Source organism: Coturnix japonica, chromosome 17 (genome assembly GCF_001577835.2).
Source record: "Coturnix japonica isolate 7356 chromosome 17, Coturnix japonica 2.1, whole genome shotgun sequence".
Classification (NCBI taxonomy): domain Eukaryota; kingdom Metazoa; phylum Chordata; class Aves; order Galliformes; family Phasianidae; genus Coturnix; species Coturnix japonica.
The window spans coordinates 6,822,523-6,850,002 of record NC_029532.1 but is presented as its reverse complement, the minus strand read 5'-3'; the positions used below and the strand labels follow the sequence as shown (position 1 = coordinate 6,850,002).

The following is a 27,480-nucleotide window of genomic DNA, read 5'->3' as shown; positions in this document are numbered from 1 at the left end:
AGACTAACAGACACTGTTTGGTTTCACTTGACTTAGCGCCCACACACTGTAATGATAAACTTATTTGTGTGATAGATCTTACTGCTTTTTCTGATAGTTTCTTCAAGTGCTGCAAATTGAGATGCTTCTTTTTCCAGCTTCCTGTTGTTTTCTTCTGTCAGCCTTACTTTTGCTATTGCCTGTTCCAGTTTCTCTCGTTGATTTGTGAGTTCCTTTTCCAAAAGCAGTTTCTGTTCTTTAAGTTTAGCAGTATTTTCTTCCAGTTTTTTCCCTTCGTGTTCTGAATTTTGCTTGAGGTCATAAAGGATCTGCCAAAAACAAATATAAGTTTAAATTGGTACAGTTTAACTCATAGCAGCTCGATAAGAACAAATCCCATCACCAAACCACACTAAAGATAGCAGCAGAAATCTGAAAGAAGAAATACAGTCTGGTACTCAGCCCAAACAGGAGCACTTGCCATGTTTCCTCCTTAATTTCACAATAGTTCCCTCAGTTTTTCTTTTAATTAATGCTTTATTAAAGCCAAATAAGGTAATTTCCACAAACAATTGATGGTCTCACTTAGAAGTACAGTAGAAGAACAAGTAGCTGCAAATAGTACAACACCCAAACTTTGAGATGCCAGAAATAAGCTTCAAAATAAAAAGTCCTGAATCTCCTGCTGCTTAGTTTTGGAGTTCTGGAACACAGATGCATTTAGGTTTTGTTCAGTTTTATTTGAGATGCATGTTATCATTTCAGATAACCGTCACTGTTCACTTGTCTCCCACAATAAATACAAATTCTATGAAGAAGTTCTCCAAAGTGTATCCAGTTGTTCTTGTTTGTCAGCTGACAAATCAGAAATTATGGAGAATTGTCTCTGCCAGTCCATGTCCTCAGCCAAATCAGTAACAGCCCAGCAGCCAACACACAGCACCACACTGCACCTCCCACTACATCGGCCCTTCTTGCACCTGGTTCTGCACACAAGGATCCCAATAAGAAGGAGAAGCCCCTTGCTGGGAGGCCAGTATTCAGTCAGGCATAACAGAACGCTGAAGCTTTTCTTACTTCTACTAGAGACACCTCATGTCATTAAATGCTGCACGTTATTTGTACACTTGCACCCAAAGTTTTTCCACCTGCATTATTTTTAGAGGTCAGGCAAAAGCTCAACAAGTCTCAGGTTATTTACCGCTTCTTGTTTGGCCAGTATTGTCTCTTTCTCTTCAATCTCTTTCTGGAGCCGCTGCAAGTGGTTCTCTCTCTTTTTCTGTCTCTCTTGACAATCCTTACATTTCCTTACACATTTTAGGATATCTTCTTTCAGGGTTGCCTGCTCTCTAAGCAGCTCTTCCTGGTGCTTTGCATTATCTTTCAAATTCTGAAAGACAGAAGATTAATTGACATAACTGGCTGCTAAAAGCTACAGGTGTCTGACTAAAAAGGCTTCCATGTGAAAGTAACTCATCATCCCCAACCACACTGAAGATTAGTTCCTTCCTAAACCAGCTCAAGTGAATTAACAGAGTAGGAATCACCAGATAAAATGCTAGGAGATGCACATAAGAACAAATAATAAATAACAATACCCAACAATGATCACCACCAAACCCCACCAACTCACCCCTCCTGAACCACATACTCTAACACCCCATTAGGTGCTTTTGGTAATAACAACCTGACTAGGATCAACAGCTGCCACTTCCCTTCACATTCAAAAGCACAAAACAAGTTATCTGTTGAGGTACCTATTGTTGCCCTAATCACTGCAAACCCTGCAAGAATAAAGAAGTTAACTAGCCATTGTTTATTATCTCTGCAAAGGATATGAGTTTGAGACAGCATATTTAGATGAAAAAACAGGAGATAGACTGACAGCAGTGATAGAAATTGTCCCTTGTTTCTGCGCATCAATTTACTCACTGCATTAAAACCATCCATATTTGACCCAAACTAACCTGTTCTGCCAGCTGAAGCTGCTGCCTGGACTCACTTAATTCTCCTTTCAGCATCTCTAGTTCATTCTTTTTGTCTAGAAAAATAGTTGGTGAAAGACATTTTCAATCAGTGGAGCAACTGAACAGATCTACATGATGGGAAAGGTGTTACAACAGATGTGATGACGGAAGGACCAGCACAATAGAAAGGTGCTATAAAGGAAGGGAAGAAGATTGCTCACCCATATCAGAAGATTCCAGGTTTGCAGGGGAAAGCTTCACCAAGGAGGGATCTCCAGAAAGAGATCCTTCCCCAGTGGCAATCAGCCCTTAAATGGGGTCTAAGAGAGGTGCAGCCAGGCTCCACCCCTTCCAGTCACAGGGATGAATTACCCACCTCTGTGCTCCCAGGGCTGCCTGGCTGGGACCCAACAGTTCCCATACAATCAGCAATCAACAAAATAACTTTGCAGCTAAACTTTCTTGTAAATGGATAAAAATAGAAAAGTCTACATCTTGATATATTAAATACCCTCAGCCAGTAGATATTTGAGCATGCTGATAACATCATATAGTCGTTACATAAAAGAAGTTACATTAGAAGATGTAGCTTAAACTTTGTTACAACTTAAAACCTGCAGTTTCATCTTTACCTTCAAGATCTTTTTGTACATCAGCAATCTCTTCATGAAGTGACCTTTTTTGTTTATTCAGCCCATCTACCTCCTGCTGCAGGTTTTTAATGTCCAGCTCTGTTTTTTCTACATTGGTCAATGCAGTTCTGATGCTGTCTTCAGTAGCAGCCAAGTCTCTGTAAGATGTGAATGCATACAGGTGGTTTGTTGGAGGTCCATGCTGCAGTTTGTTTCCAATTCAAGGGGATGCTACCCAGCAGCCAGAAGAACATCACAGCTTTCTCATTCCAAGGCTGAACATTTTGCTTTTCATAACATTTCTCACTGCATTGCCATGAGAAACACCGCTGCATTCAGTGATGCATATTTTATCTAATTCTGCTACAGACAAACTGTAGACATGCCTAAATTAAAGCCTCCACAGAGAGTAAGAAATGACCTTCTATAGTATCAGAGTTACAGCTATGTTTTTAATTATGATAAGCTATAATTCAAGACATTTCCCATTACTTATCACGTTTGCAGAGAACATATCCTGCTCCCACCTTCTGGTTTGTGACAGCTTCTTCTCCAGACTCTGACAGTCCTCCTCAAGCTTCTGCTTTTCTCTATTCAGAGACTCGATATTATTTTGCAGAGTGCGCATCTGAGAAACCAGATGTTCATTTTCCTGACGGTCCTTCTGAAGGAGTTGTTCCTGCCAATCTACTTCCCCTTGCTGACACTGAAATAATCTCTGAATATTCTCCAATTTTAACTTCTCCTGGGAAAGAAAAATTGTGAGCAGCACATGTGGTGACAAAGCGAAGACATTTATCTGCAGCAGTTTAAAACCTTCCATCCACAGATCATATGCAGGCTATGGTACTCCAACAGTCCAGAGACTGTTAGCCAGGCCTTAACAGAATCACAGAACATGCATCTCTTATTTCTACATTACCCTCTATGACATCTATAAAGAGAAATACTTACTTCTAGAACTGCAACCTGAGTCTTCTCCAGTTCATTGACCTTCTGATCATGTTGTAGCTTCAAACCCTGAAGTTCATTATTTTCAATCTCCAGCATTTCCAGAACATGTTTCAGTTCTAATAAGATGAAAGAAATAAAAGGTTATTATAAAGCACATTAAATACATTCTATTCTCTAGAAAGACATTGAGGGAGGGGAGGGAGGGGGATGGGATGAAATGATGCTGATACAATCCCGGAAAAACATACTCATTTTCACTTGGTGTGTCAGATACAACAACTGATATGTCTGACTATATTTTACTAGAAAGCTGCATGTTCCTTTGTCTCCTCTTTCCTTTTCTCCTAGGGTGTTATTCCAGGACAAGTATTTGACTGGCACACAATGAAGTCAATCTTTTTCAGAGGAAGTACAGGTTTGTAAGCTGCTATTGATTACACTTCCCACCATCTGACAGGATACAACTGCCTGAGAGGCAAATCCTCTGTTCCAGATGTCTTCTGTGGATGTGCCACAAGCAGCCGGCTCCACCACACAGCACTAGCTGGAAGCTTTAGTCCCCCATGGTAGGTTTGTTTTTCTCACTGAAGTGAGAAACTCAAACTCTAAGAACAAAACAACACAAAGCACTGCCTCAACTCAAGCAGAGGGTAACCAGTCAGCTCTGTGTTGGGGTCTGAGTCTCTAACTAGGAGTGCCATTCACAGTATTTAAAACAACTGAAGAAAAGGTAATAGCGCAGTTGCACAACTAGGATCTTAGAGAGTATTTACTTTCACTCAGCACAGAATAATATCTACCTATCTTATGCTTGTTAATTTGCCCAAGTATTATTTGAAGGTTTTCTTCCTCTTTTCCAACATCCTTCTTAATGAATGAAAGTTGTGCTCTCTTCTCATCAATCTGGACATCCAGTTCCCTCCTCTCAGCATTAAGATCTTCCAGAAGGAGCTTTATTTCCTGTGGAAATAACAGCGTTAAAATGAACACCATTATTTGCCATTTATTATTCCTTTAATTATTTATAAGTAATTATTAAAATGTAAGAAGTCTACTGTCAACTATAAACTCTAGAATTGAACTGTCCAGAATATAGTTAATGGTGTAAACAAACAAAAAAGTGATGTAAGATTTAGGGTTGCTTGCAGACAATTTAAAGTACTAATCTCCATGAAGACTTTGATCCACAGCACCATTCAAGTGAACAGGGAGGCCTTAGACCAGAGAGCCAGAAAAAGTGGCTCTAGAGGGAAAAAACAAAGAACAAAAACAACACAGTTAGTCTAGATTTTTTGCTTTCATTTCAGTGCTGAGTGTATGAGACTATTAAGTCTTTCTTCCACAAGAAAGTACATAATCCATTCTGAGCAAGCAAACATGAACACAAGAATGGAGGAGACAGACAGCTGACTTACATCAGTGCTGCTGCATTTTAAACACACTGATCAGACTGATCTGCTTTAGAAGCTGCTTGCCTCAGCAACAGTACATCCTTTGGAGACTTTAATGTAATTTCGTTCTCAAGGGACCGATTCTGTATTACCCAGAAACTAGAAAAGTTCTATTTCTTATTTGTTCACCTGGTCCAACCTCCCAGGTACAAAGTCATAAACTCAACTGTTCTGTTTTTCAGATTTGGGGAGGATATAGGAAGCAAAACTACTTGTGGAAATGCTGTGATGTTTTTATATTTCTGTTCTTTTGCTTCTTCTTCACAGATATGAGTTGAAAACTAATTTGGAAAAGTTACTCTTATTTGGCGTTGCTTCTCCTTTGCTTCAGTCTCCCCATCTCGAAGAGCTTCTTTGAGGTCACTATTCTTTTGAGAAATACAGTCCTGAAGGACACACAGCTGCTCTTTCCTTTGACTTAATTGCTGATCCAGAAACAACAGCTCTTGTTGCTGAGCAGTAACCTACAACATAAAAATTTAACACCACCACACTTCTGGTTATGTACCTTCACACAAAGGAAAAATAAATAAATGCAATACTGCTCTTCTTATTCTCAAGTGCAATAAGAACATACAGAACTCTGCAATAACATTTATTACCCAGAAAGGCAGGCAAGACTGGGGTCAAACTTACCACAAGCCCCAAAATACAAACAACCCCCATCATCAAAAACAACAACAACAAAAAAACCCCACTAGTAATCCAAATTACCTACAGTAAGAAAAAAAAAAAAGTCATAGAATTAATATTGTTGAGATAAGACAATCTGGAACTGAAGACACTTCACAGTCCCCAGCTACAGTAACAACAACTAAACTGATACTCCTGAATTAACCAGATGCACCTTACCTGATTTTTCAGTCTTTCCAGTTCAGTTTTCTTGGCCTGAAGAATGTTCTCCACTTCTCTGAGCATTTGGAGGTGATGTTCTTCATTACCTTCTGCAACTTGAATATCTCCTTGAAGCTTCTGAAGACTTACAGAGAAGGTAATAGGCACAGTTAAGAAGAAACAAGAATACATAGAATCATAGAACCCTTGCAGAGCTAAGTACATTGGGCATACTGATTAGAGAAGGACACCAGTTTAAAGTAAATTTAAGATAGATTTACCTTTCAGTCAGCATTTCTATTTTCTGGTTTAAGGACTGGAACTCAGAGTCTCTTGCAGACACCATTTTGTTGATTTCCTTCAAAATACCTTCTTGTTCCTTCTTATGCTGTTCTAAATCCCTTGTATCTGCCTGTAACGATCTACAGAAGCATTTATGCCCTTACACATTAACATTTTAACAGCCTCCCCACTCCAAAAGCAGCATCTCAATATTCAAAAGAATCCTGTTCTCCTCTTCCCCATTTGATACTAATTCACAAGAATAGTGTACCTTAATTGCTGATCTGCTTTCACAAGTTTAGTGGCCATTTCCTGAGCCCTTCGCTCTAGCTCCTCTGCCTCAGTTTCAGTATGGAACAAACGCTGTTTGGCATGATTGTACTTTTGAATAGTGTCTTTAGTCTAGAGCAAAAATTGAACACTATTGAGACAACACAATCCCACCTTACCATTTCAACATCTATAACCTGCAAGTTAACTGTCCAAAAATGACCTCCTCCTTACTTGAATATTATTCTCTTGCCCCAGAAGAGAAAAGCTTCCTCCTCTTTGACAAGAACCAAAACAGTTTCTTAGGTTACCCCATGGCTTATTTTCAAACAGAAGCATTTTTAAAAGGCTGCAGGTTATCCATGTAAAAATAAATTGCTTATACAAAAAGTGAACACCTTCTGCCTAAAAGAATCAACATAACACAGAAATTCTCCTGCACTTAGTTATAGGCTTTACTTACTTTTCCCCGTGTGCTCTCAAGTTCCACATCAGCTTCTGTGAGAAGCCTATCTGCCTCTCTAAGCTCTGCTCGGCGTTTCAGAAGAGTCTTCTCTATACATTCAATTTCTTCTGCAATATCTTCATGATGCTTAAGAGATTTTTCTAACTGCAGTTCTGCCATTAAGTTTTCAGTATACCCCTCAATAAAGTCCCTAAAAGCCCAAGAAGAAAAACAACAAACTAAACTACAATACGTCAGAGGCTCAGAAGCCTCATGAAGTTTGTATAATATATGCAACAGGCCAACAAGAACATTAATTGTAAACATGTCAAAATCTACTGTCACTGGAAGAAGTTTTACACATTTCCACTTGCTTAAACAGAACAAGTGTGACGTTCTTACTTGCGTCTGTTACGTTTTTGAGCTGCTCTTTGTAGCTCTGCTACTTCATGTTCCAGCTCTTCTCTTTCATGCAGAAGATCTTCTATGTTTTGATGTAATTTTTCTATTTCATTCTTGCATTTATGCTCAGCTGCCTCTGACCATTTCTCTCTGCATTTTCGTGACTTTAAATGTTGCACAGTGTCTTCTAACCTTGAGACTTCACTCTCCTACATAGGACAGCAAAATTAAGACTGATTGTTCTGTTTTTCTGTTTCTGAGCTCCAAAACACAGAAGCAGTTACAGATAGCAGAGACCAGACCACTAACACTGAAGACAGGGCGTTCTTATCAGCAAGCTCTCTGAGATTCAGAATCTTGCCACAAGACTACTTTGAGTTCTTAAAAACTTTTAATCTGTAGAAGTGAAATTTCTTTTTCTTCTCTCCTTTGAAAAAGCATCTATTACAGGATGCTCTTAATCAGAACCCTGCCACTCTGTATCTTACCAAGTCACGATGCTTGGGTACGTTGCAGTGAAGATCTCCAAAAGGAATTAGTGGGACAGTAAAGTTCGGAGGAAGAAGGCTATAAACAACCTGGGCTCCCACAGGAGGTGGACCATAGACAACAGACCCAGGAGCAATTGAGCCTCCATTTGCAGCCGCAGGTGGAGGGCCATAAGCCACAGTTCCTTGAGGTAGAGGAGCACCATCTGGGAGCACCGTATAGATAACTGTACCAGGTGGTGGTACAACGGGTGGGTCTTTGTGAGCATGAGCTTCTTCATTTCCTTCATTGTCATCTTTTGCTTTTCCAGTTTTATACACAGGGGGAAAAAAAAGTTATTTTTATTCACTTTGATAAGAAAGATTTCTTGAATTGCACATTTAAAGTAATACAAAGTGTATATACACAAATATTTAGTTTTAGCACTGTTTAAAAAATTCACCAGAAATAAATATTAATTATTCACTCATATGTGGCAGAAATACTCACTACAAATTCTAAGCAAACCCACATTTACTATGCTCCTGCACACTCTGAGGTCATGAGACTCACCTTTATCAAGATTTGTTTTGTGTAACTTATTTCTGACTGGTGAATAAACCCAGCACCCTCTTGACCTGGGTAAGTCTTCCTTCCTGACCTGACTACACCCTCTTCTGGGTGGCGATGTGCCAGGACATCGTAAACCAACCCCAGAATCTTTTGTGCTGTGGGAGGCAGGAGTTGAGGCCTAAGGAAAAACAGATGTGTTATTATGAGAGGATTTCTTCTGGAAATAACAAATAAATTTAATTTAATAATTGTAGACTTTCTAAAGCACTGATTTTTTAAATTTTTTTTCCACCAAGAACAGGCTATACATATCCTGTCTTCCCTCATTTTAAAGCATTTTGCTGTTTTAAAGAGATAATAAAACATAACAATATTACTCATAAATTCATACATATGGAATTTCCCCCATAACAATTTGCTCTCTACATAACAGGATTTGAATTTCTGACCTGTGATGGTGGCATATAATACCAGCACCCTCTTCTTTTCAGCGGATCAGCCATACTGGTGATGTAGTCACTCTGATATGACAGTGCATTTCTAAGTGCTGCAATTTCATCTTGTAAATTGTCAATTTCATCCTTGTTACCTGAAAATTAATCATGTGGTTTTATAAGCACCTAAGACAAATAACTAAGCCAGAAATACTGTAATCACCTGTAATTAAAGCGACAGCTTAAAGCTTTCCCTCATTCTTACCATGTTAATTTGAAGCAATATTAAGAAATCTGTCAAAGAGCAAACAACAGAACCTTAATTATTACATCATGATGTAGAAACTCACTGACCCTTGTAGATTTGTCATTTTAAGATTGTACAAATACAAGTTCATATTCAGGCAACTGCTACACTTTCTTCCATACTGATCTCTGACAACATTCTAGCACAGGACATTAAATAACACAATCAACCTTATCTGAAGGGTTACTAAAAGTGTTGTTAATACGAGTTAATGGAAAGTAAATAAATGTACTGAAAATTAAGCACAATTCCAGTGTTAAAACTGAAACAGAATTTCCCTAAGTTCACCAAAGGTTGTGCCACGTAAGCTGGCAAAACGAGAACACCAGAAGTGCTAGGCCATTAACATCCATTTCCTCCATTCGAAAATTCAAAGAAGCAAAGACTTACACACTACATATAAGTGCACTTCGTGTGCTTCAAATACACTATATTTCAGAAAGGTTAGGTCTTGCTCCTTGCTTCATACACAGAGAATCCACTGAAACACAGTGATTCAGAGATTGAATGTATCTTAAGTAGTGTAAGAACTGTACAGAATGGTTTCCTCTTTGTTTGAATAAAATACCAGAGCTCTAAACAGCTTCTCTTATTAGTGAGGAATATGTATGGATGCAGAACAGCTTGCTTCTCCATAACTGCAGGAGATAGAGATAAGAGATTACCTGCCCCAGTGTCATCCAACAACCATCTTAAACGGTCAATTTCTGCTTTCTGTTGCTCTACTGTGTCATTTAGTTGATCAATTTCTAACTTCTGAGAGCTCAATGCAGTCTTCTCTCCAGCTTTCTCCATTTCACGCTGAAGCTGTTTTAAGTAAATTTAAATCAAAGCAGAGCATTTCAGTTTAAATTGCAGTGGAACATTTTCAAACAATCTTAAGCTTTCTGACAGAAACACCAATTCATCAAAATGCACGTATCACTTTGATACACCAAAATTGTTCTTCCCATCCTCTCATATGACTGAGACCTACATATGCTGCCAAATGAAGACATTCAAATGAACAGGTTTTCTTCAAATTCAAACAACCTAGTCAGGGAGGTTTTCCATTTGTTCTTAGGCAAGTGTAGTGGGAAGGAAGAACATAATTATTTGGGAAAACTTTAAGAACAAGGTCACAGCAGGCAACTAAACATGGCCGTTTCAGAACACCCATGAACTGCTCCTCATGTATTTCACCCTCCTCATATAAAAGAGGAAACATTGCTTCAACTTACCTGTTCTTCCTTCTGTTCTAGAAGCTGTTGTAACAATTCTATTTCTGCTTCTGCTCGGGCAAGATCCCGAGCTGCACGAGCTGCCTCAACACAGAGCTCTTCAGCTTCCTCAAACTCCTGAAATTGAAATTTTACCATAGATTTAGTTTACAACACTTCACAAACTTGTAGGTGCCTCACAAAGCTTTGTGAGCTGCAGACTGATGAGAAACATCATCACTCATCACTTGTCTGTTTTGGAAATTAAGAAAATGACAAAAATAGTCTGCATAAATTATTTCTCCTTTAACTTTACAGTCCTCCAGCAGAGTAAGTTTTAGTATTTGTTAGTACAAAGCAAAAAAAAAAAAAAAAAAAGTTGCTTCCAGTTTTTAAAGGTTTATGAACTGAATTCCACATTTTCATTTGCTTTTTAGTCTTACGTAACAATATATTATTTATTGATTGATTTTCAATTTCTGTAGAAGATAAAACTCTGTCCCACCTTCTAACTTGCAGCAAGGCAGCCAAGTTAACTCAGACACTGATTTATAACATTTCAAGATGAAATGTTATAAATATAACATAAATATATATATGACTAAAGCAATAGCTTGTGTGGCAAGGTAATTAAAAATAAAGACTTCAATTTAAAAGCAACAACAAAGGCTGTCTTGATTATCATGGCATTAGAAAGCATGGTTTAATTATAACTAACAATTAATTACCAATGTTGATTTACCTCAGCACGTTCCTGATTAATTTTGAGAACAGTCCCATGAAGAGCCTGCAGCTGATTTTTAGCAATGGAGAGCTCAGCAGCCGCCAGTTTATCCGAAGTGATGATTGCTCTCTTTAACTCCTTCAGTTCTTTATCTAGATCAGCAAATTGCATTTGTGCCCTGGCATCTTCTATTTTTTTCTGAAACCAGGAAATCAACAGGTTTCATGGTAATTATAAATGAAAAGCAGCATGGAATAAAGGCCTTTCCACACATCCCATCTGGTATTGTAAACATGGAACCACCATAAAAATACAAGAATAAAGAACAATTGAATTTAAGAAAAAGAAAGAAGATTATATTTAACCATTGTGTTCCTTCTTGCACTTGATCTTCATCTTAAAAAGCAAAATAATTCACAAGTATTTTTAGATATTCTTTTCTTGAGCAACCCAACACAGAGCACACACTCATGCTTACTCCTACCCTTTTCTCCAAGTCTTCTAGTTGAGCAAGAATAGCCTCTTTTTCTTCATCTGCCTCTTGGAGCTGTTGATCAGCCAGGCCCTGAATTTCTTCCATACTCTTTATTTTTTCACGTAAAAGTTGAATTTCATTCTCTAACTGATGGACCTTGTTCTTATTCTGCCTGTTTTCAGATTTAACCTGTATGTGAAGTATGCAAGAATGAGCAACCAAAAGAAAATTTCAATTCAAATCCTCCCTTTTTTAATGATTTTCAGGTGAACTTTTTGAAATCACCAATAGCAGCATATTTTAAACCTTAAGAATAGCAAAGCAGTTCCTTTTCCTAACTACAGCATTTTGAAAGTGCCTAACTTAATCTTCACAGGCATCTTGTCTTACAAAAAGAACAGACAATGAGTTTCACTACTTTAGCCCAAACTTCACAGCAGATACAGCATGGAAATGGTCAAGGAAAACTATTACATGACGTACACTTGAGCACAACAGAAAAAGCAGAATTCTAATAACGGTTTGTATTCCTGTTCTAACCATGATTTGCAGTGCCCTGTGCTGATTTGAGTTGTTGAACTTGCTTCTGGCAAGCAACTGTGTGCAATTTATCTGGTTTTAGTAAAATCATACTTACGTGAGAGACAAAGGAAACAAATCTACATTTGTCACAAATCTTGATCCTTCAGCTGCAAGGTAAATATTTTAGACAAAGCTGAAACCATTTTACTCTTGCTTTCATATTTTTGATACATGCCTGTCTATATTTTTCCTGTATATCTTCCAGTTTTTCCTTCTGGGATACCATTTCCTCTTGCAATTGTCTCTGTCTTTCCCATGCTTTCTCTTTTTCCCTCTGCATATCAGCAAGAATGTTATTAAATTCTTTCTGCAGATTTCCAAGGCTTTTCCCCAAAACATCAGCAGGATTCTGACATCTGAAAGAGAAGGTTCCATTACAGATAATTGTAACTTTAAATCACAGTACCAGACATAAAACCCAACACAGCCCAGTTCAATAGCACTAGTTTGAAACATCCAGTGTAAATTAAATGAGGTGCAGTGCTGAACAAGTTATAGTGCCCAATGTTATTCTGTTCTGTCTTTGTTTATTTCCATTCTTTGTAGCTGGGAACAAAGAAGGAAAAGACAAGTTCTCCATTCCTTGTAGTGAAACCCAAGAGGAATATGTATGTCGCTCAGTAACATAATTAACTGAGCTCAGGTGATGTTCTCTTAAACATAAGGTGCTAATGGTCACATCTGAACTGCATTACATCATACTCTGTAGGATGCTGCAAATGTACCTCAGTGCTCTTGTGTATGGAGCAATAACACACACACGAATCTAACACTGTTTCTATTGTACTCACTTAATCTCTCCTGCTCCTGTTCGAAGCTTTTGTTTGAGTTCATTTATACGAGCTAGGACTTCCTCAGGGTGTATCAAGTTACCAACTGCATGGCTTAGCTGATTCTGAAGATCTTTAAGCTGTTGTTTCAAGAGATTATTGTCTCCCTAATAAATAAATAAATTTGCATGTTAAAAAATATTCCAATGACAATTCAGAATGATCTTACATTTTCCTTAATGAAAGTATTTTGTTTATATAAGCAAAGCACAGTGACATCCAAAGCCTGTCCCAATATCCACACGCAGCAGCATTTGCAGTTGTGCCACCTCAGTCCCAGACACCAGACCAAAAAGCCACACTTGACTAATGGGACCAAGACTTGAAGTTTGTTCTGTACATTGGCAATCTGTGGCAAAAATTATAGTTCTAATATCTGGTGAGGATCCTTCATAAGCTGATGGCCATTTTCTCCTCTGAGGTGCATGAGATGGGAAAAATGGATTTGGTGGATACAAAGGACTGAACCCAAACTTGCCACAGTAAAGAAAATAGATGCAATAAAGTCTGTTTCTTTCCCTCTGCCATTGTACACAAACAGTTTTCTTACTGACACATACTGAATGAGGCCTGTGGGAAAACAAGATTTAAACAATTTATCAACCCCACTGCAATATAGTAGAGCAGCTCTGGCATTATTTCAAAGGTCAATCTAGACATCCAGAATAGTCAGGTAAAAGACTGTGGTGCAGGGTCTCCAGACAAGAAATTTGTCAGGAAGAGTCATAAGCACCAATGAACTTCAAAACGAAAATTCTTATCACTTTTCCCTAATGGCAATGAAGAAGCACAGTGCTTATCAGGTAACTTGTTATAGCAACTAATACTTTACCTGCAGTTGTTTGAACTGAGAAAGCAGTTTATAATTTTCTTGTTCCTTCTCTTCTGCTAATTGTGCTTTGGTCAGAGCATTCTCTAAAGCTTGCCTTTCTTTCTCAAGTTCAGCTTGCAGAGCTGACAGTTCCATCTATAAACACAAACAACCTTCAGATTCACTGCCCCACCTCATCACCTGTATGTGCAACAGCTGTATTTCTTTAGAGAATAACAATATAACAACATCCCTTAGGAAAACAAGCATCCCAGGTTAACTCATCACCATATAATAGCTAGCATTTCTTTAGCATTTGCAGCACCAGTAACAATGATGTTTAGTCTAGATCTAGTACAAACCTGTCTTTCTCACTGGGAAACGAGCAGATTTACAACATAACAGAAACTTAACAGATTCTCTGCTCAGGGACATGATTTAGCAGAGGGTTTTCAGTTAGGGTAGTACAGTTAGGTTGTGGTTAGACTCGATGATCTTTAAGGTCTTTTCCAGCCTCAGTGATTCTATGATTCTATGTTCATTTCTGATTAATAGAAACTGAACCAAGATAGCAGACTCTGTATGTCACTTTGGCAACATTACAGCTCTGTTCTCACCTGGCTGAGTTGTTTCAGTCTTTCCAATTCTTCCTTTTGCTGATTGGCTTCAGCATCTCTGTCTCTTAGCTGGGCTTCCAGCTCAGCCTCATAGGCACTGACATCCCCTTGTCCTTCTCTGAGCGATTCATTTATTTCTCGTTGCTCTTGAAGTGCACCTTCAAGCATTGCTATTTCCTGGAATGTTACATTCACTTCAGAAATACGTACACAGGAGAAACAGGATTTCATAGATTACATTGCCACTCTTCCTCTATTCTTTAGGAGCTCATTATTAACTTGAAAGCTGGTATATCAAAACAGAGGCACTAAACCTAACCTCCAAATATTTCAAACAAGGCAGCATTATTACATACCCAGGCCAAGTCAATAGTGCTGCTATGGTGGACTTCACATGAAGTCAGCGCACAAGTTACAAAGGTGTAGCCTAAAGTAATACATATTAGTCTAAGGTATTAAGGTTTGCATAAGATTCCTAGGATACGAAGATGCCTCTTAAGTAACTGCATGATACATTTTAAAGGCCCAATTCAGCTCCAACTATGCATGAACACATCTGACTGATGTTACCATATCAGAAAGTAATTTTGTCCAGAGAACTCTGTTTTGCCATTCCCAATTCTGGTTGCTCACTTAGTTTTAAGCTTACTCTTAGGTATCTCAGTTTGGGAAGAAACACAGCATTAAACCTTACTTTTCTCATATTTTCAGCATCCATGACAATTATTTTCAGGCTATTTCTTTCATCCTCTAGATCTGCCAATCTCTGCAGCAAAGACTCTTTATCCTTCTGCAACTCCTTACATTCATCACTGGCCTGTTTTGCTTGATTCTTAACACTTTCCAGGTATTCCTGTAATCCAATTATGATGCTTTCTAAATCCCTTTTCAGCGCTTCGTTTGTTGCTATTTGACCTGCAGAAACACAAAGTGAATTCAAGGTATTGAAGAAATCAAGTTTACTTACAAAACATATAGAACTGCCACTGCCAACCTTAAGCTGAGTAGGTGAACATGTAATAAAAACAAATAACACAAGCTCAAGCAGAAAATGTTTGTGCTGTGTTTTAAAGGCCAGGAGTTTCAAGATTCCTAACCACTGGAAAAACTGAAAAGAACCTGCAGTTCTTTATATACCTCTCTCCATACACCAATACTTCCACTTGCAACTTTTCTGCCTAAATCATTTCAAAAAATCATATGCTTTTCTAGCACATCGACTTTCAAATAGACTAGGTGTACGTTAAATATATACATAGTAACATTAATGAAGTACCTCCCTGAAATCTGTTTTAAAATATAGAGGGTAGAAGTGACGCACAGAAAAGACGCTTCTGTGAAGGCTACAGTGATCCAAGTGAATCTCAGCTAGAGAGAACTAGCTAAGAAACTGCTCTAATATTTCTGAAATTAGCATATTTTTGACATTGTCTGAAGTCTAAATGAAAAAGCAGCTTCCTAGGGGTATTGGATATACCAGTTCTTCACTTATTCAGTTAAAAGCAGGATAGTTCTTTCTGATGTAACAACAAAATTGCAGAGGGCAAGGATATGTTCAATAAACAACCATTCAGCTCAGACTTGATCAAGGGCCTTGATAACTCACTGTTTTTATCATTCAATTACATTATCCTAGACACAAAAATATTGTAAGACAAACAAACAAATTACCATCAGTGAGCTGTTGTTCCAAGTCCTTGATTTCCTCTGTTTCCTTAGCAATCCTAGAAAGCATTTCATCCAGGCGACTCTCGAGCTGTTTGTACTGTTTGTTCATCACCTCAATCTGCTGTTCTTTACTTGCTTTTTGAGCTCTCATGTGAGCCTGTAAATGACAGTTGGAAAGGCTAAGCTATGTCAGCAGAGATTTTAAACAGACAGCTTACATTTCAGCTCAGTTCTGCAGTATCTCACTAACACTCATAAAGGGACAAGTGCAACGTATCTCGTGGTGCTTGGTTCTGTTTGTTTTCCTCTTTGCTACCTCAGAAAGAATCCCAGATAGGCAAGCAATCTGTGTGGCAAGCAGCAGCATTAGGCACAGTCTTGCTAAGGCATGCTGTATAAAGGTGCAGGCTTATAAATCAGTATTTGTAACTACTACTTTTCTTCCTGCTGTATTATTTCTTCTTTCAGTCAAGAACAAACATGATTTCCCCCAGAAGCTTTATCCTGTCATCCTGCATTACCTTTCCAGCACAACATGTCAGGTCACCACCCAAAGGAAAATACCATGAACAAGCAGCAAGTCAGGCTCACTTAATAACCAAGTTCTACTTCAAGCAGAACCACTTCTGTATTCCTGGGAAATGCCCCCGTTCCACAGTGATTCCTTGCTCAAACCAACTTTCATCAGGATTTCATATGTACTTTGTATGAATTTAACCCATTGTTTCAACTGTGTTCAAAACCATACTATCAATGCAATACGGTGCTACGTGCTTCCCATTATACACAACTGCAAGCAGTTTAAATACCACAGAACTCAGGAAGGTAAATCACTGTCATGAATAACAGCGCCTTTCTTCTTTCTACTCAAAAAAGAAATCGAGCTAACAGAAGTGTGCATTCTCAGAAAATTCACTTGCTAAGTAACTTCTATAACAAAGTAATTGGTAAAAGAAATGATAAAAATGTAGATTTCCGTATTTTAAATGCATTGAAAGCTACTGTTAACCTTCCCATCAGCACGATTTAATTTGCCACCTGTTAATAACAAACTACCACTCAGCTCTCAGAAGTGCAATTTCAACAAGCAGAAAGCGAGGCAAGGTGCTGCCGCTGCTGAGTCATTTTGCTGCAGCTGCTGGATGTCACAGGAGCCCTATTTAAAAACAACAAACACTTACAGCTTTGCCTTTGTCTTTTCTTCCTTCGGGATCACGTGCAGGACGCCCCACCCCCGCTCTAGAGTCAGTCCGATCAACTCGCCGCCTCCAGCACGAACTGCAGCATCTCCTCCCGCTCCTCGGCCGCCCCAACAGCAGGAGGTAACGGGGGGCCGAGGGGAACCGGGAGGGAGCGGGGAGCCGGGAGTGGCCCCCCCGCAGCAGCGCGGCGATTGGCCGGGACACGCTTCCTGCGCCGTGATTCGGAGCAAGAGGCGGCGGCGAGAGGGGCCGGGCCGGGCTCCGTGCCGAGCACGCCCAGCACTGCCGGCGATTAACGCATTTTTTGAAAGTGGCTGCAGGGCTCGGCTCGAAATAGAGAACCGAGCTGAAAAAGTCAGTTTTACTTTGTATACTTCAAGGTGTCAGGCTGGCCTGAAAAGCTCTCATTTTAAAAATGTGTTTTGTTTAAAATAAAAACCAAAATCCAAAACAAAAAACAACAAAAAAACCCACACAACTGTATTTACAAAGATAAAAGTCATTTCAATTTCGTAATTCTGTAAACGTTTGCCGTTGCTGAACACAGTAAGTAGCTCAGAAATCAGTAGTTTCACTTCTGCAGAGCTCAAAAGGTGGCTGTCAAGCTACAGCAATGCCTGGTGCCAGCATTGCTCCCTACCTGCAACAAGTGGCATCCGAGAAACCTTCCAGGAACAGCAGGAGGACACGTGCAGCACGTGCAGGTTATTGCTCCCTACTAAAGTGCCTACAGATCTCTTCAGAATTAGAAAGGATAAACTGAAAATTGAAAGCAGAAAATCTCTCCTTCTGAGGTTCACAGCATGTCCGTACAAATCATAAAGACCCAGTTCTTAAAGCAGTGTGCAGCAACTGCATTGGAAGTGGGTTGCTCAAATGTTTTACAGTTATCTGTTTTTAGTTTTGAGTTGTATGCATTCTGAGGAACAGCTAAAGCAAGTTCTCCTAATTGCTAAATAGCAAGATAATAGATAATCCACTTGCCTGCATTTCTCAGTATATGAATATAGGTAGTGCATAAAAACTTAAGACTTTGGTTTTACTCACATGTCTCGGATCTTTAGAATTTACAGAAGCAAGAGAACTCTTCAAGTCTTCAAGCTCTTTCTGCTTTTTCCCTATTTCTCTTTTCTGTTTCTCCATTTGTTTCTCCAGTGTTAAGGCTTCCTCTTGTAGCTGATGCAGTATTTGTATCTTCTTACTCAGCTGCTGCTCCAGATCCTCCCTGTTGGCCTGGGAGACCTGGGGATGGCAGCAGGAGGTTGGCTAAAACAGTTACACTGGAAACAAGAAGCTGCTTGAGAAATGATTAAACCAGAATGCCAGGTTAGCCCAACAGGTTGTCTGAATATGATCTACTAATTATTAGAATCTTCCATTGCATACATGTACAATGGTCCCTTGAAAAAGGATGGCAGGAGAACCACAGCTGTGTTCTCACTATGAACAGTTTCAAACGCTTTCCCCTGCTATCCACATAGTAACTCCTTCACGTACTTTTTTCCTTGCTAGAGCATCCTCCAGTTGTTGCAGTTCTCCTGTTACTTCCAAAACCTGTTGCTCTGCCTTTCCTATTGCATTTTGCAGCTCTTCTAATCTTTTCTGTGCTTTAGGGGAAAAAAGAAGCCATACGTACATGTTAATATGCCATATAACATGAATACATGTTTTCCATTAAATTGTTAATCAGAACACATTTTCTTTAAACAGTGATAATCAAAGCTAATATATCCTGATTACTCAAAGTAGATCCAACCAGCTTTTAAATGTGAATGACACAGATTGGTGGATCAGATGGGAAACTTCCCTGGCATTCTTTTATACAATCACATTTAATTATTACAAGAATTTTTGCTATTATTTTAAGATAAATTCAGTATGAAACATTTTTGACACTAAATATATCATCGACTACAGGGTTGAAAAGCAACAGCAGTTATAGCCTTTGACACACTGTTGCTATTCTTGTGTCAAATACAGGTCAAAAGTTCCAACAGTAGAATCAATACCACTATATGCACTTGGTATTCTTTACTTTTTTTAATATTAAGAAACAAAAAAGATTTACCTGAATGAATCTTTTTTTCTTTACTCTCCAATTGCTCATCTAGAGTTTGAAACTGAGGTTTCCTACACAAATCATTTTCATCTGGCTGCATTTTTCCAGTCTCCACTTGTTGAGCTTTACTAGCAATGTAGCCTTCTCTTATGAACATATTTCTTTTGTACCTGGCCTTACCAATGTATGGGCTTTCACCAGGCACATCACCAAGCTCAACATCCTGCAATGTTAAAGCAATACAGCTGTTAAGTCATTTACACACCTGCCTCCAAAATATGGTTGCTGTCAGCTCATAAAATGCATTTAACACTCTTACAGTGCCATTAAAAATGAAGGGTCTATGATACTGGTAGACACATTTGTATTTGGGATGTGATCAGCTTGTTGCCAGTGCTTAATGCAGTGGGTATTTAATAGAGGATTTTTTTCTTAACATTTTAAACATAGAAGTAACATAGAGCACACTTAGTCCATTATACTGTTACACTTAAAAATTTAAACTTTATTGAAACATAACTAAAAAAATAAATCATCATTCATGATAAGCAGTCTTTGTTTCTTGTAGAGACCTTCTCACCAATCATGTTAATAAGTATGACAGAGGTTGGCTTTATTAATTAGGTGGGGGAAAAAGGGAGAAATTCTAAGATGTCTTTTAACTGAAGAATATTTTGGCTTGTACAAGTTTTCAGACTGAAAGGGCCTCTAAAATTAAGCCAGAAATGAAAACAATCATTTACTTAGTCATTAATAAGAATGAAATGATTGTTCACTGACTACTGTGGTCAGCTAAAATGTACATGTACTAATTTTCAACAAGTCAAATGTCACTCTAGATTTGGTTTAGATCAAATCATGTAACCTATGATATTAGAATGAGATTTTAGTATTTTAGAACTCCTTAGAGACCTGCATCTATTAGAACAATAGAGAAACTATGGAAGTCTGCTATTTTCCAAGTAACTGAAAAGTAAGAGAAAAAGAAATCAAAAGATCCATAATTTTAGAATTATTACCTCTGACGGGAAATAACTCAATGGCTCAAATTTTGCATCAATCTTATAAAATGCCAGTTCCTGCTCCAACTCGTACTGCTTCTGGCAAGCTCGTGTCAGCTCCATTGTTTTCTGCTTTAGCTAATGAATCAGTAAGCAAAGGAAGACGCATTCACTGAATCATCATTGTTATCACATACCATTCAATTGAGAACAGCAGAGCAGAGACATTAACTTCAAAACAAAGTTCACATTAGAAAAAATTAAGATGGTGTGTTTTGGGTCAAGGATACAACAAAGTGCCACTTCATTACAAGATACAACATGACAACTAAGAGTAGACGAATTCCACAGTGTAACACAAATGATCACATGAAAGATCTCCTAAGTTTACAAGCATGAGAGGTTTGAAAGAAAATGTTACTAACTTAAAGTAATTTGGGTACAGTTCTTCAGCAAAATCTATACTGAATATATTTACTGTTATTAATGAGTAATGAGATCTCATTTTTGACAGTCTGAAGCTGTAATAAAATAAATAAATAAATAAAAGCATTATCTCCATTGTCGCATGTCTAAAGCCTAAGCATTTCATCTTAGTTTGACTTTGTGCTAGTTAGGAATTTTATGTTTTAAGAGGTCTATCATGTGATTCCGTTTTAAAATCAACTTTCTGTGCTGGGTACCTGAGGGAGAACATGCAGTAATACTCCAACAGACAGCGGAAAGCAAAACTACTGGAGGAAAAGAAACAGGTAAGACTCGAATAAAGGAGAAAAGGCTTACAGAAAGATTTAAAAGAAAGACATCGTGCAAAAAAAAAAAAACAACAAACAAACCAACCCAAAACACAGTGACTACATAAGTCTCACCAGAATTCTCTATGCAACATTTCTGCTTTAATAAACATGCAAAAAAAGCCTAGAAATAAAAATAATCATGCAGCCCAGGAGCACAGCGGGCTACCTTCAGTGAGGAATAAAGGCTCTGCGGAAAGGGACTGTGACAAACCAATACACCAGCTAAAGGGAGAGAGAAGCAAGCAGAGTTTGTCATCCAGAGGATAAGAGTGGGCTAAGATGCAAAATATCTGCTGCCAAATCTCACTATACTGAAAACTGCATTTTAGAAAAAGGCCGTTGGTTAGTGGGTATGTTCAACAGAAGAAACAGCTAAATTAATACTAGCAGTAGAGAATCTGAAGGATAAAACTGTAGAGGACAAGGCTAACAAGGAAGATTAAAAGCCAGACAACTACACTCCCAGCAAGTCATTCACAACTGAGCATTCTTCAGTCAACAGGACCTTTTTCAGGGCCACTGTACAAATCTTGCATTTTATAGCTACCAATGAAAGACAACAAGGAGAATGTAAAGATAATACAAGAAAACTAATACACTTCACCTGGAAAAATTATCAAGGATCATTACTAGCATACAACTTGTATGCATACCTTGTTACTATAAACGTACATAACCTCTGTCCCCTCAGTACAGCAGCATTTAAAGTTCTGAACAATGCAGGATTCAGCGCACAGACAATTTAGAGCAATTAGAGGAAGCTTAATCCTTTATCAAATAAAAGACCAAACTGTTACTACAGACAAAAAGTTTTCATAAACTGTATGTTGTGAGACTGGTACTGACTGCTGTTTCGGCATACTTACTTTTTCACAGAAGGAATATTGAAAACCCTGTTTAGGGCCTTAACTTACATCCTCCAATATACTTATCTTAATGTTTAGCATAATCCTATAGCCATTTGAGCTCTCCCATTGCCATCTGTTTCTGACAACAAAATTGTTCAAAATATATACTGCAAGTGATTACCTTACCAGTTCATTTTTTGTATCCACATCCCTTTGTAGATCTTCACAGCTTTGCTTCTGCTGCAAAGCTTTTTCTTTCAATGATTTGTTGACCTCATCTTGATGGTGAAGTTGCTCAAGCACTTTAGACTGATCAAGTTTAAGGTTCTCCATCTCTTTTATTGCATTCTCTAACTCTCTTTCTAATTTTTCTATCTCTTCTGTAAAGCAACGTAAAAAGAAAACCATTCAAATAGAACTCTTTTCCAGCTACACTTGTTTGGTGTCATTGACCATAGTTCTAATACAACATTAATACCTAAATCAAACCTCTTTAGAGCTTCCTGTCTCTCATGATTTGTCACTGGCTGTCCATCCAAGTTTTCCAGTGCTCGCAAATGGAATATGACATACAAGCGGTAGTGAGGCAGGCTTGCAACTGGATTACCAGCAAGGAACAGAGAAGTCAGATCTTGTAGAGGCTTTAGTTTAGCTACTTCATGAAGCTAAAGGAAAGACAAATGGTAAAATGATTAGACATCCTTCCAAGAATAACTAAGACACACATTACTGAATTTGACTGTATGAAATAGTATGTGTCCAATCCATATCAAAACTAAAGTTACTTCCTAAATAAATAAATAAAAACCCCAAATTCTTTCTACCATTAAACAAACAAATATACCTATATATATATACATATATATATACATACATATATATCTCAATGCAAAAAGAGCTAATTTCATCAAGCTTGATCTTGCTAAGTCCAAGTTCACAGTCTGTGGATACATCCAACCTTCCGTTCCTCCAGACTAGTTCATGAGAAAGGAGATTTTATTAACTGAAAACAGTACTCAAAGCTGGATCTTCTTTCTTCTTAAATAGTATAACTATTTCAGAAACTGTACTATTGACCTAATTCCATAGACACTCTATTTTAAACAAAACATGGAAATGAACCTGGACCACAGAAGTAAATTTAGTCATGCCCTAAATACAAAAAAAAAAAGCAAAAAAGATGACCTACAGTTCTCGCTAAACGTGTAATTAACTTATCATATGGGACACCACCACTAACATGGAAAAGCCATCTCATCTTCCAAGTTTTCCCAGTTTTCAAAATCTTACGCTTTCCTGAAAAGCAAAGTATTTACACTTTGAGTATCTGGAACAACAGGAGAGTTTCTCCTTAAAAACCAGCTTTGTGAGGCTCACAACAACTGTGCTGACAACTGAAAGACACTGAGTGATTCGGAGTAGGTCAAACAACATAAATTTACCATTACGTGAAAAAACACAAGCATAATCACTTACTGACGATACTTTATTCTGTTTCAAATTAAGGATGCGCAGGGATCTCAGTTTCTTCCCTACCCACACAGGAATATGCTCAATCTCATTCCCTGCAAGGTTCATCTTTTGTAGGTTATGTAAATGTTCAATGCCTTCAATCTTACTGAAAAGAAGAAAATATAACTCATTGTGCAGCATATAAAATTTACAGTGCAATTGAGGCATTGTGGATAAGATATAGGAAAAAAAAAAAAAGTCTATTTCAACTAATCACCATTCAAGAAACAGCAAACAGCAGCACAGTAACAAACACTGTAATGAACAACGGGCTCACAGTTCCAATGAAATCAGAATATCTCACTTTCACATACTGTAGTAAGGCTATGAATAAAAAAACCAACAATTTTACAGCAATGTTTTACTAAAGTGACCAACTAAGCCCTCACTTCTCTACACCTCTCCACTGTAAAATTAAAGATTTATTTACATATGTGATTATGCCATTTTAATATACGCATTTTGCTCTTCTTATCCTGCAAACGTAATTGTACACTTACATGACACAACTGAACCAAAATAAATGTATTGACTTTCTCCATATAAAAACAAGAATCAACTGTAAGCTGATGCTGTAAAGAGCTACTTTTTTTACTATATTCATTAAAATATTGAACTGCTAATGAGGAAAATGCTAGGTTTAAGTTTCCTTGGACACCAAACTAAAGAGATGAGTACCATAAAGTGGGGTAGAAAATACTCTTGTTGTCTTACTATTTTTGAAGTAGAAACCAACTGTCTATTACAAGATTCTGAGAACAGGCAGCAATAACTAGAAGCTAGTCTGACCTTTTCAGTTCCTGTTAAATGAGGAAGTTGTGTGAATGCAAATGTGTAGAAATGCTTGTGTACTTCCTACTGTTAACTTCTCAATCAACACTGCAACTTCTCTACAAAGTTGATCCCATGTAAAGATCAAAGCTACTAATTAAAAAAAAGAATTAAAGGAAACAAAATGTTGCTTTTACTTGAACCATTACTCTTCAACTTTTGATAATACAAGATAATAACACAGCACTTTTCAAAACTACTTCTCCTTCGAAAACATGTTGAAGACATTAAAAGTCACAAGCTTCTATGAAATAAGAGTTCACTGAAGCTTTACAGTCTTATCACATAACTGATGGGAAATGCTATTTAATGGTTCGTACTTCTCAGATCCCCCTCAAACACTAAGAGTTTCAGCTCTGTCATATCTGGGGCTTTCAAATCAATAAGAAGCATCTCTGCTTACCTGATCTTGTTGTACGACAAATTGAGTTCACGCAACTTCAACAGTTTATCCAGCTTTTCAATCTTCTCTATTTGATTGTTACTTAGATTCAGTCTCTCTAGTTTAGAGCATTTTTCCAAGTTTTCTATGTACTGAGGAATAGAAAATGTACCCCTTAGCACTGCAGCTTTAGCTTTTTCTTTAAAGGAAGCAGATTTCTATTTTTAACAAACACATTCATTAGAACAGCGCGTTATTCTAACATTAATCAGTTTCATTGTTGAATTCCAGAAGCCTTAAATTCAGTGCTCTGTAGTATTGGAGAAAGAAAACCAGATTTTAAGTTCACAGTGAATCAGTTTCACTTCCATTAAAGGGAACTTGCTATTTAAAAAAAGAACAGCACCACAGTTCAAACCCTAAAGAATTAATGCTCTAAACTTCATTGTAATTGATTTTTATTTTGACAGAAGCTGGTTGCAGAACCAGGCTAACAATATAGCTATTTATGTACAAACATATATATTATAAACACACCTTTATGTGTGCATATAACACTTCTGTTTTATTACCAGTTACCTTCAATAACTCACCTTGAATTTCTTGTCCCCATCCTTTGGTGAAGAAAGATTCAGTGAACTTATATATGCCAAATTCTCTTGTTTTGACAGACTTTTAATGAGGGGTTCTGTAATGTACCGAACACCTGGACTGACACCATTTTCATCTGAAATGAAACAGAGAAACCACCTTCAGCAGTAAAAGCACAGGTGACTTTTATATTCATCTTGTACTTCACACCAAATACAGGAAAAGCACTGAAAATTATCCTCCCCCACATGAGATGAGAAGAAACCAGAAGCTTTTACAGGAAGTGATGTGTTAGATTAAGCAGGCATATTCTTTCAAAAATGACACACTACATATCAACCATTTTCAGTGTTCTTCCCCCCCTGGAGCAGACTACAAGGAACAGAAATCTTGTTTCCCTATACAGATTCATTATTATTGTTTACACACACGAGCATCAAAACAGCAAAGCAAATTCTCATGATTCTTTCGAACAACTCTTTAAATCATTTTCACAAAGATCACAGAACATGGGCTTCTTGTGGTTTTAGTGCATACGTTTATACAGAACTTTCATGAAACTTAGATTCAAAAGCAGCTTCTACATTTGCTGTAGTATCAAGCTGTTGATTCTGCCATGCCCTACTTTTGTGAGCAGCTGGAGACGTCTGTTGGCTTAGGGGAGATGGCGATCTGGTGCTTGAACCAACAGAAGACATTGGAGTAGGTGTCTGAATAGCTGACATCTGTGTTTTTCCACATAGTTCTTTTTCTGTGTAGCTTTTCTTCATTGCCAAAAACCATAGAATATCATCTGGTCAATATCTATGAGGAAAGAAATAAACATAATTACCTGCATCAGCTGAATTCTTAGCGGTTTGCTTGCCAACACAAGTAAGTTGTTCAAGGATTTTAGTTGCTTGTTGACAGCTTGAGACAATGCAGAGGTGACACTTGAAAAATTGTCTTTCTAGCATAAGAAATATTTCTAGTAATAATAGGTTGTCAAAAACCACATATAAACCAGTTCTCCAGTGGGTGACAGCTTCCATTTTTCATGGGCTAACACATATCTAGAGGAACACTATAGGTGTTTACTTATGCTGTCCTAAAGCACAACCTTCGTCTGGGTAACTGTCTTGCAATTTATGGTTTACAGAGTCTGGAGACACTCAGCTCACAGTAACATAGCTGGCAGGGAACAAAAGGAGACAATGAGGAACCCAACTGCTTTTACTAAGGCTAGAAATCATTGAACTACAGCTAAAAAGGTAAATACAAGAGAAAAAATAAAATGAATAAGAAATCTTGCACTGACCCAGTGTCCCCTTTACCTACCAACAAGCTGTTCTGTGGCTGTGTGTAAGTTCCAGCTGTCAACAGAAGCTTCCACCAAAGACGAATGTGGTTTCCCTAGGGACAAGCACAGGAAGAGCCACGCTCTGCTCTGTGTCCTTCCTCATAGTGACCATCTCCAAGGGACGGAGTTTAACCAAAACTTACACACAATAAACAGAAAGCACATTCTAAGACACCCTTTAAGACAAGGAACATATGCCGCTGTGGGAACTTTGTATAAATCACTCACTCTGCTTAAAGCTGATCAGATTTTCTGTCATTTTAATAGATTTTCCATTGAACCTTTATACACAGGAAAAGAATGAAAGTAAACGCCACTCTCTGTCTTACTGTGTGGGGACACTGGTCACCGGGGCCAGAGGAGATGGAAGATGGTACGACCAAGTCAAAAGCACTAATGGGACATTCCTTCATGTTTTAAGGAAAAGCAGTCAGGTATTTTAATCACTCCAGGGATGAAAAACCCACCAGAACTCCGTGTTAAAATGACGGCAGACACATGCACGGGTACCCCACAGCCGGACCACGGAGATTACCTGGGTTGACATGGCAACGCCACTTCACCGCTTCCCACACGCCATCACCGGGCCGGGTAGCTTCCTGGCGACCCCCGTGCGAAGACACCGGCTCTTAGCGGCCCACTTCTACCGTCTCCCTTCTTCCTTCGAACAACCTCCAGGCCCAAGGCTACACGGCTCCTTTAAGAGACCGGCGTGAGGAGCCGAGCCGCCGCCATTTTGTTTGGTTGTTGGCCGCCGATGGGTGAACGGGGCGGGGGGCGGGGCTTCACGAGGCCACGCCCCCTCAGCGCTTTCCCGCCAGGGATGCCCGCCTCAGCGCCTGCGCTGTGTGGGAGTTCGGTTGTCTGTGAACTGTGGTGTTTTACTTTCATTAAAGCCCTGTTTTTTGTATACATAACAATGTATTTGTTATATTACTTCTTGTTTTATGTGTGCGATTTGTGCGTGTCACATCTGTAAAATTACTTTAGGTGGACTTTGCTCTGGAGCCTTGT

The 27,480-nt window shown here is 38.3% G+C and overlaps 1 protein-coding gene across 12 annotated transcripts in view; it reads right to left on the bottom strand.

Moving 5' to 3' along the window:
• Positions 1-27,242, bottom strand: part of CNTRL (centriolin) — a 30,750-nt gene extending 3,508 nt beyond the window's left edge. For 2 of the 12 annotated variants that reach the window (XM_015879132.2, XM_032448133.1), the window contains exons 1-38: positions 27,002-27,241; positions 25,753-25,931; positions 25,130-25,263; positions 24,558-24,688; positions 23,288-23,429; positions 22,290-22,476; positions 21,998-22,191; positions 20,850-20,897; positions 20,185-20,304; positions 19,175-19,388; positions 18,604-18,713; positions 18,154-18,348; positions 15,908-16,061; positions 14,931-15,151; positions 14,237-14,413; positions 13,641-13,775; positions 12,770-12,915; positions 12,154-12,334; positions 11,400-11,585; positions 10,940-11,119; positions 10,219-10,335; positions 9,664-9,805; positions 8,707-8,846; positions 8,258-8,435; positions 7,705-8,012; positions 7,217-7,425; positions 6,833-7,025; positions 6,371-6,501; positions 6,099-6,239; positions 5,836-5,962; positions 5,283-5,447; positions 4,333-4,492; positions 3,533-3,648; positions 3,106-3,323; positions 2,579-2,736; positions 1,947-2,020; positions 1,181-1,369; positions 83-308 (exon numbers count right to left, since the gene is read on the bottom strand). In XM_015879132.2, coding sequence (XP_015734618.1) covers positions 83-308; positions 1,181-1,369; positions 1,947-2,020; positions 2,579-2,736; positions 3,106-3,323; positions 3,533-3,648; positions 4,333-4,492; positions 5,283-5,447; positions 5,836-5,962; positions 6,099-6,239; positions 6,371-6,501; positions 6,833-7,025; positions 7,217-7,425; positions 7,705-8,012; positions 8,258-8,435; positions 8,707-8,846; positions 9,664-9,805; positions 10,219-10,335; positions 10,940-11,119; positions 11,400-11,585; positions 12,154-12,334; positions 12,770-12,915; positions 13,641-13,775; positions 14,237-14,413; positions 14,931-15,151; positions 15,908-16,061; positions 18,154-18,348; positions 18,604-18,713; positions 19,175-19,388; positions 20,185-20,304; positions 20,850-20,897; positions 21,998-22,191; positions 22,290-22,476; positions 23,288-23,429; positions 24,558-24,688; positions 25,130-25,263; positions 25,753-25,897 — 5,992 coding nt within the window. In that variant the 5' untranslated portion in view covers positions 25,898-25,931; positions 27,002-27,241. Of the gene's footprint in view, positions 1-82; positions 309-1,180; positions 1,370-1,946; positions 2,021-2,578; positions 2,737-3,105; positions 3,324-3,532; positions 3,649-4,332; positions 4,493-5,282; positions 5,448-5,835; positions 5,963-6,098; positions 6,240-6,370; positions 6,502-6,832; positions 7,026-7,216; positions 7,426-7,704; positions 8,013-8,257; positions 8,436-8,706; positions 8,847-9,663; positions 9,806-10,218; positions 10,336-10,939; positions 11,120-11,399; positions 11,586-12,153; positions 12,335-12,769; positions 12,916-13,640; positions 13,776-14,236; positions 14,414-14,930; positions 15,152-15,907; positions 16,062-18,153; positions 18,349-18,603; positions 18,714-19,174; positions 19,389-20,184; positions 20,305-20,849; positions 20,898-21,129; positions 21,186-21,997; positions 22,192-22,289; positions 22,477-23,287; positions 23,430-24,557; positions 24,689-25,129; positions 25,264-25,752; positions 25,932-26,444; positions 26,520-27,001 lie in introns of those variants that run through there. The other 10 variants (XM_015879133.2, XR_004309146.1, XM_015879135.2 and 7 more) reach the window with 10 other exon arrangements.
• Between the last annotated feature and the right edge of the window lie 238 nt (positions 27,243-27,480).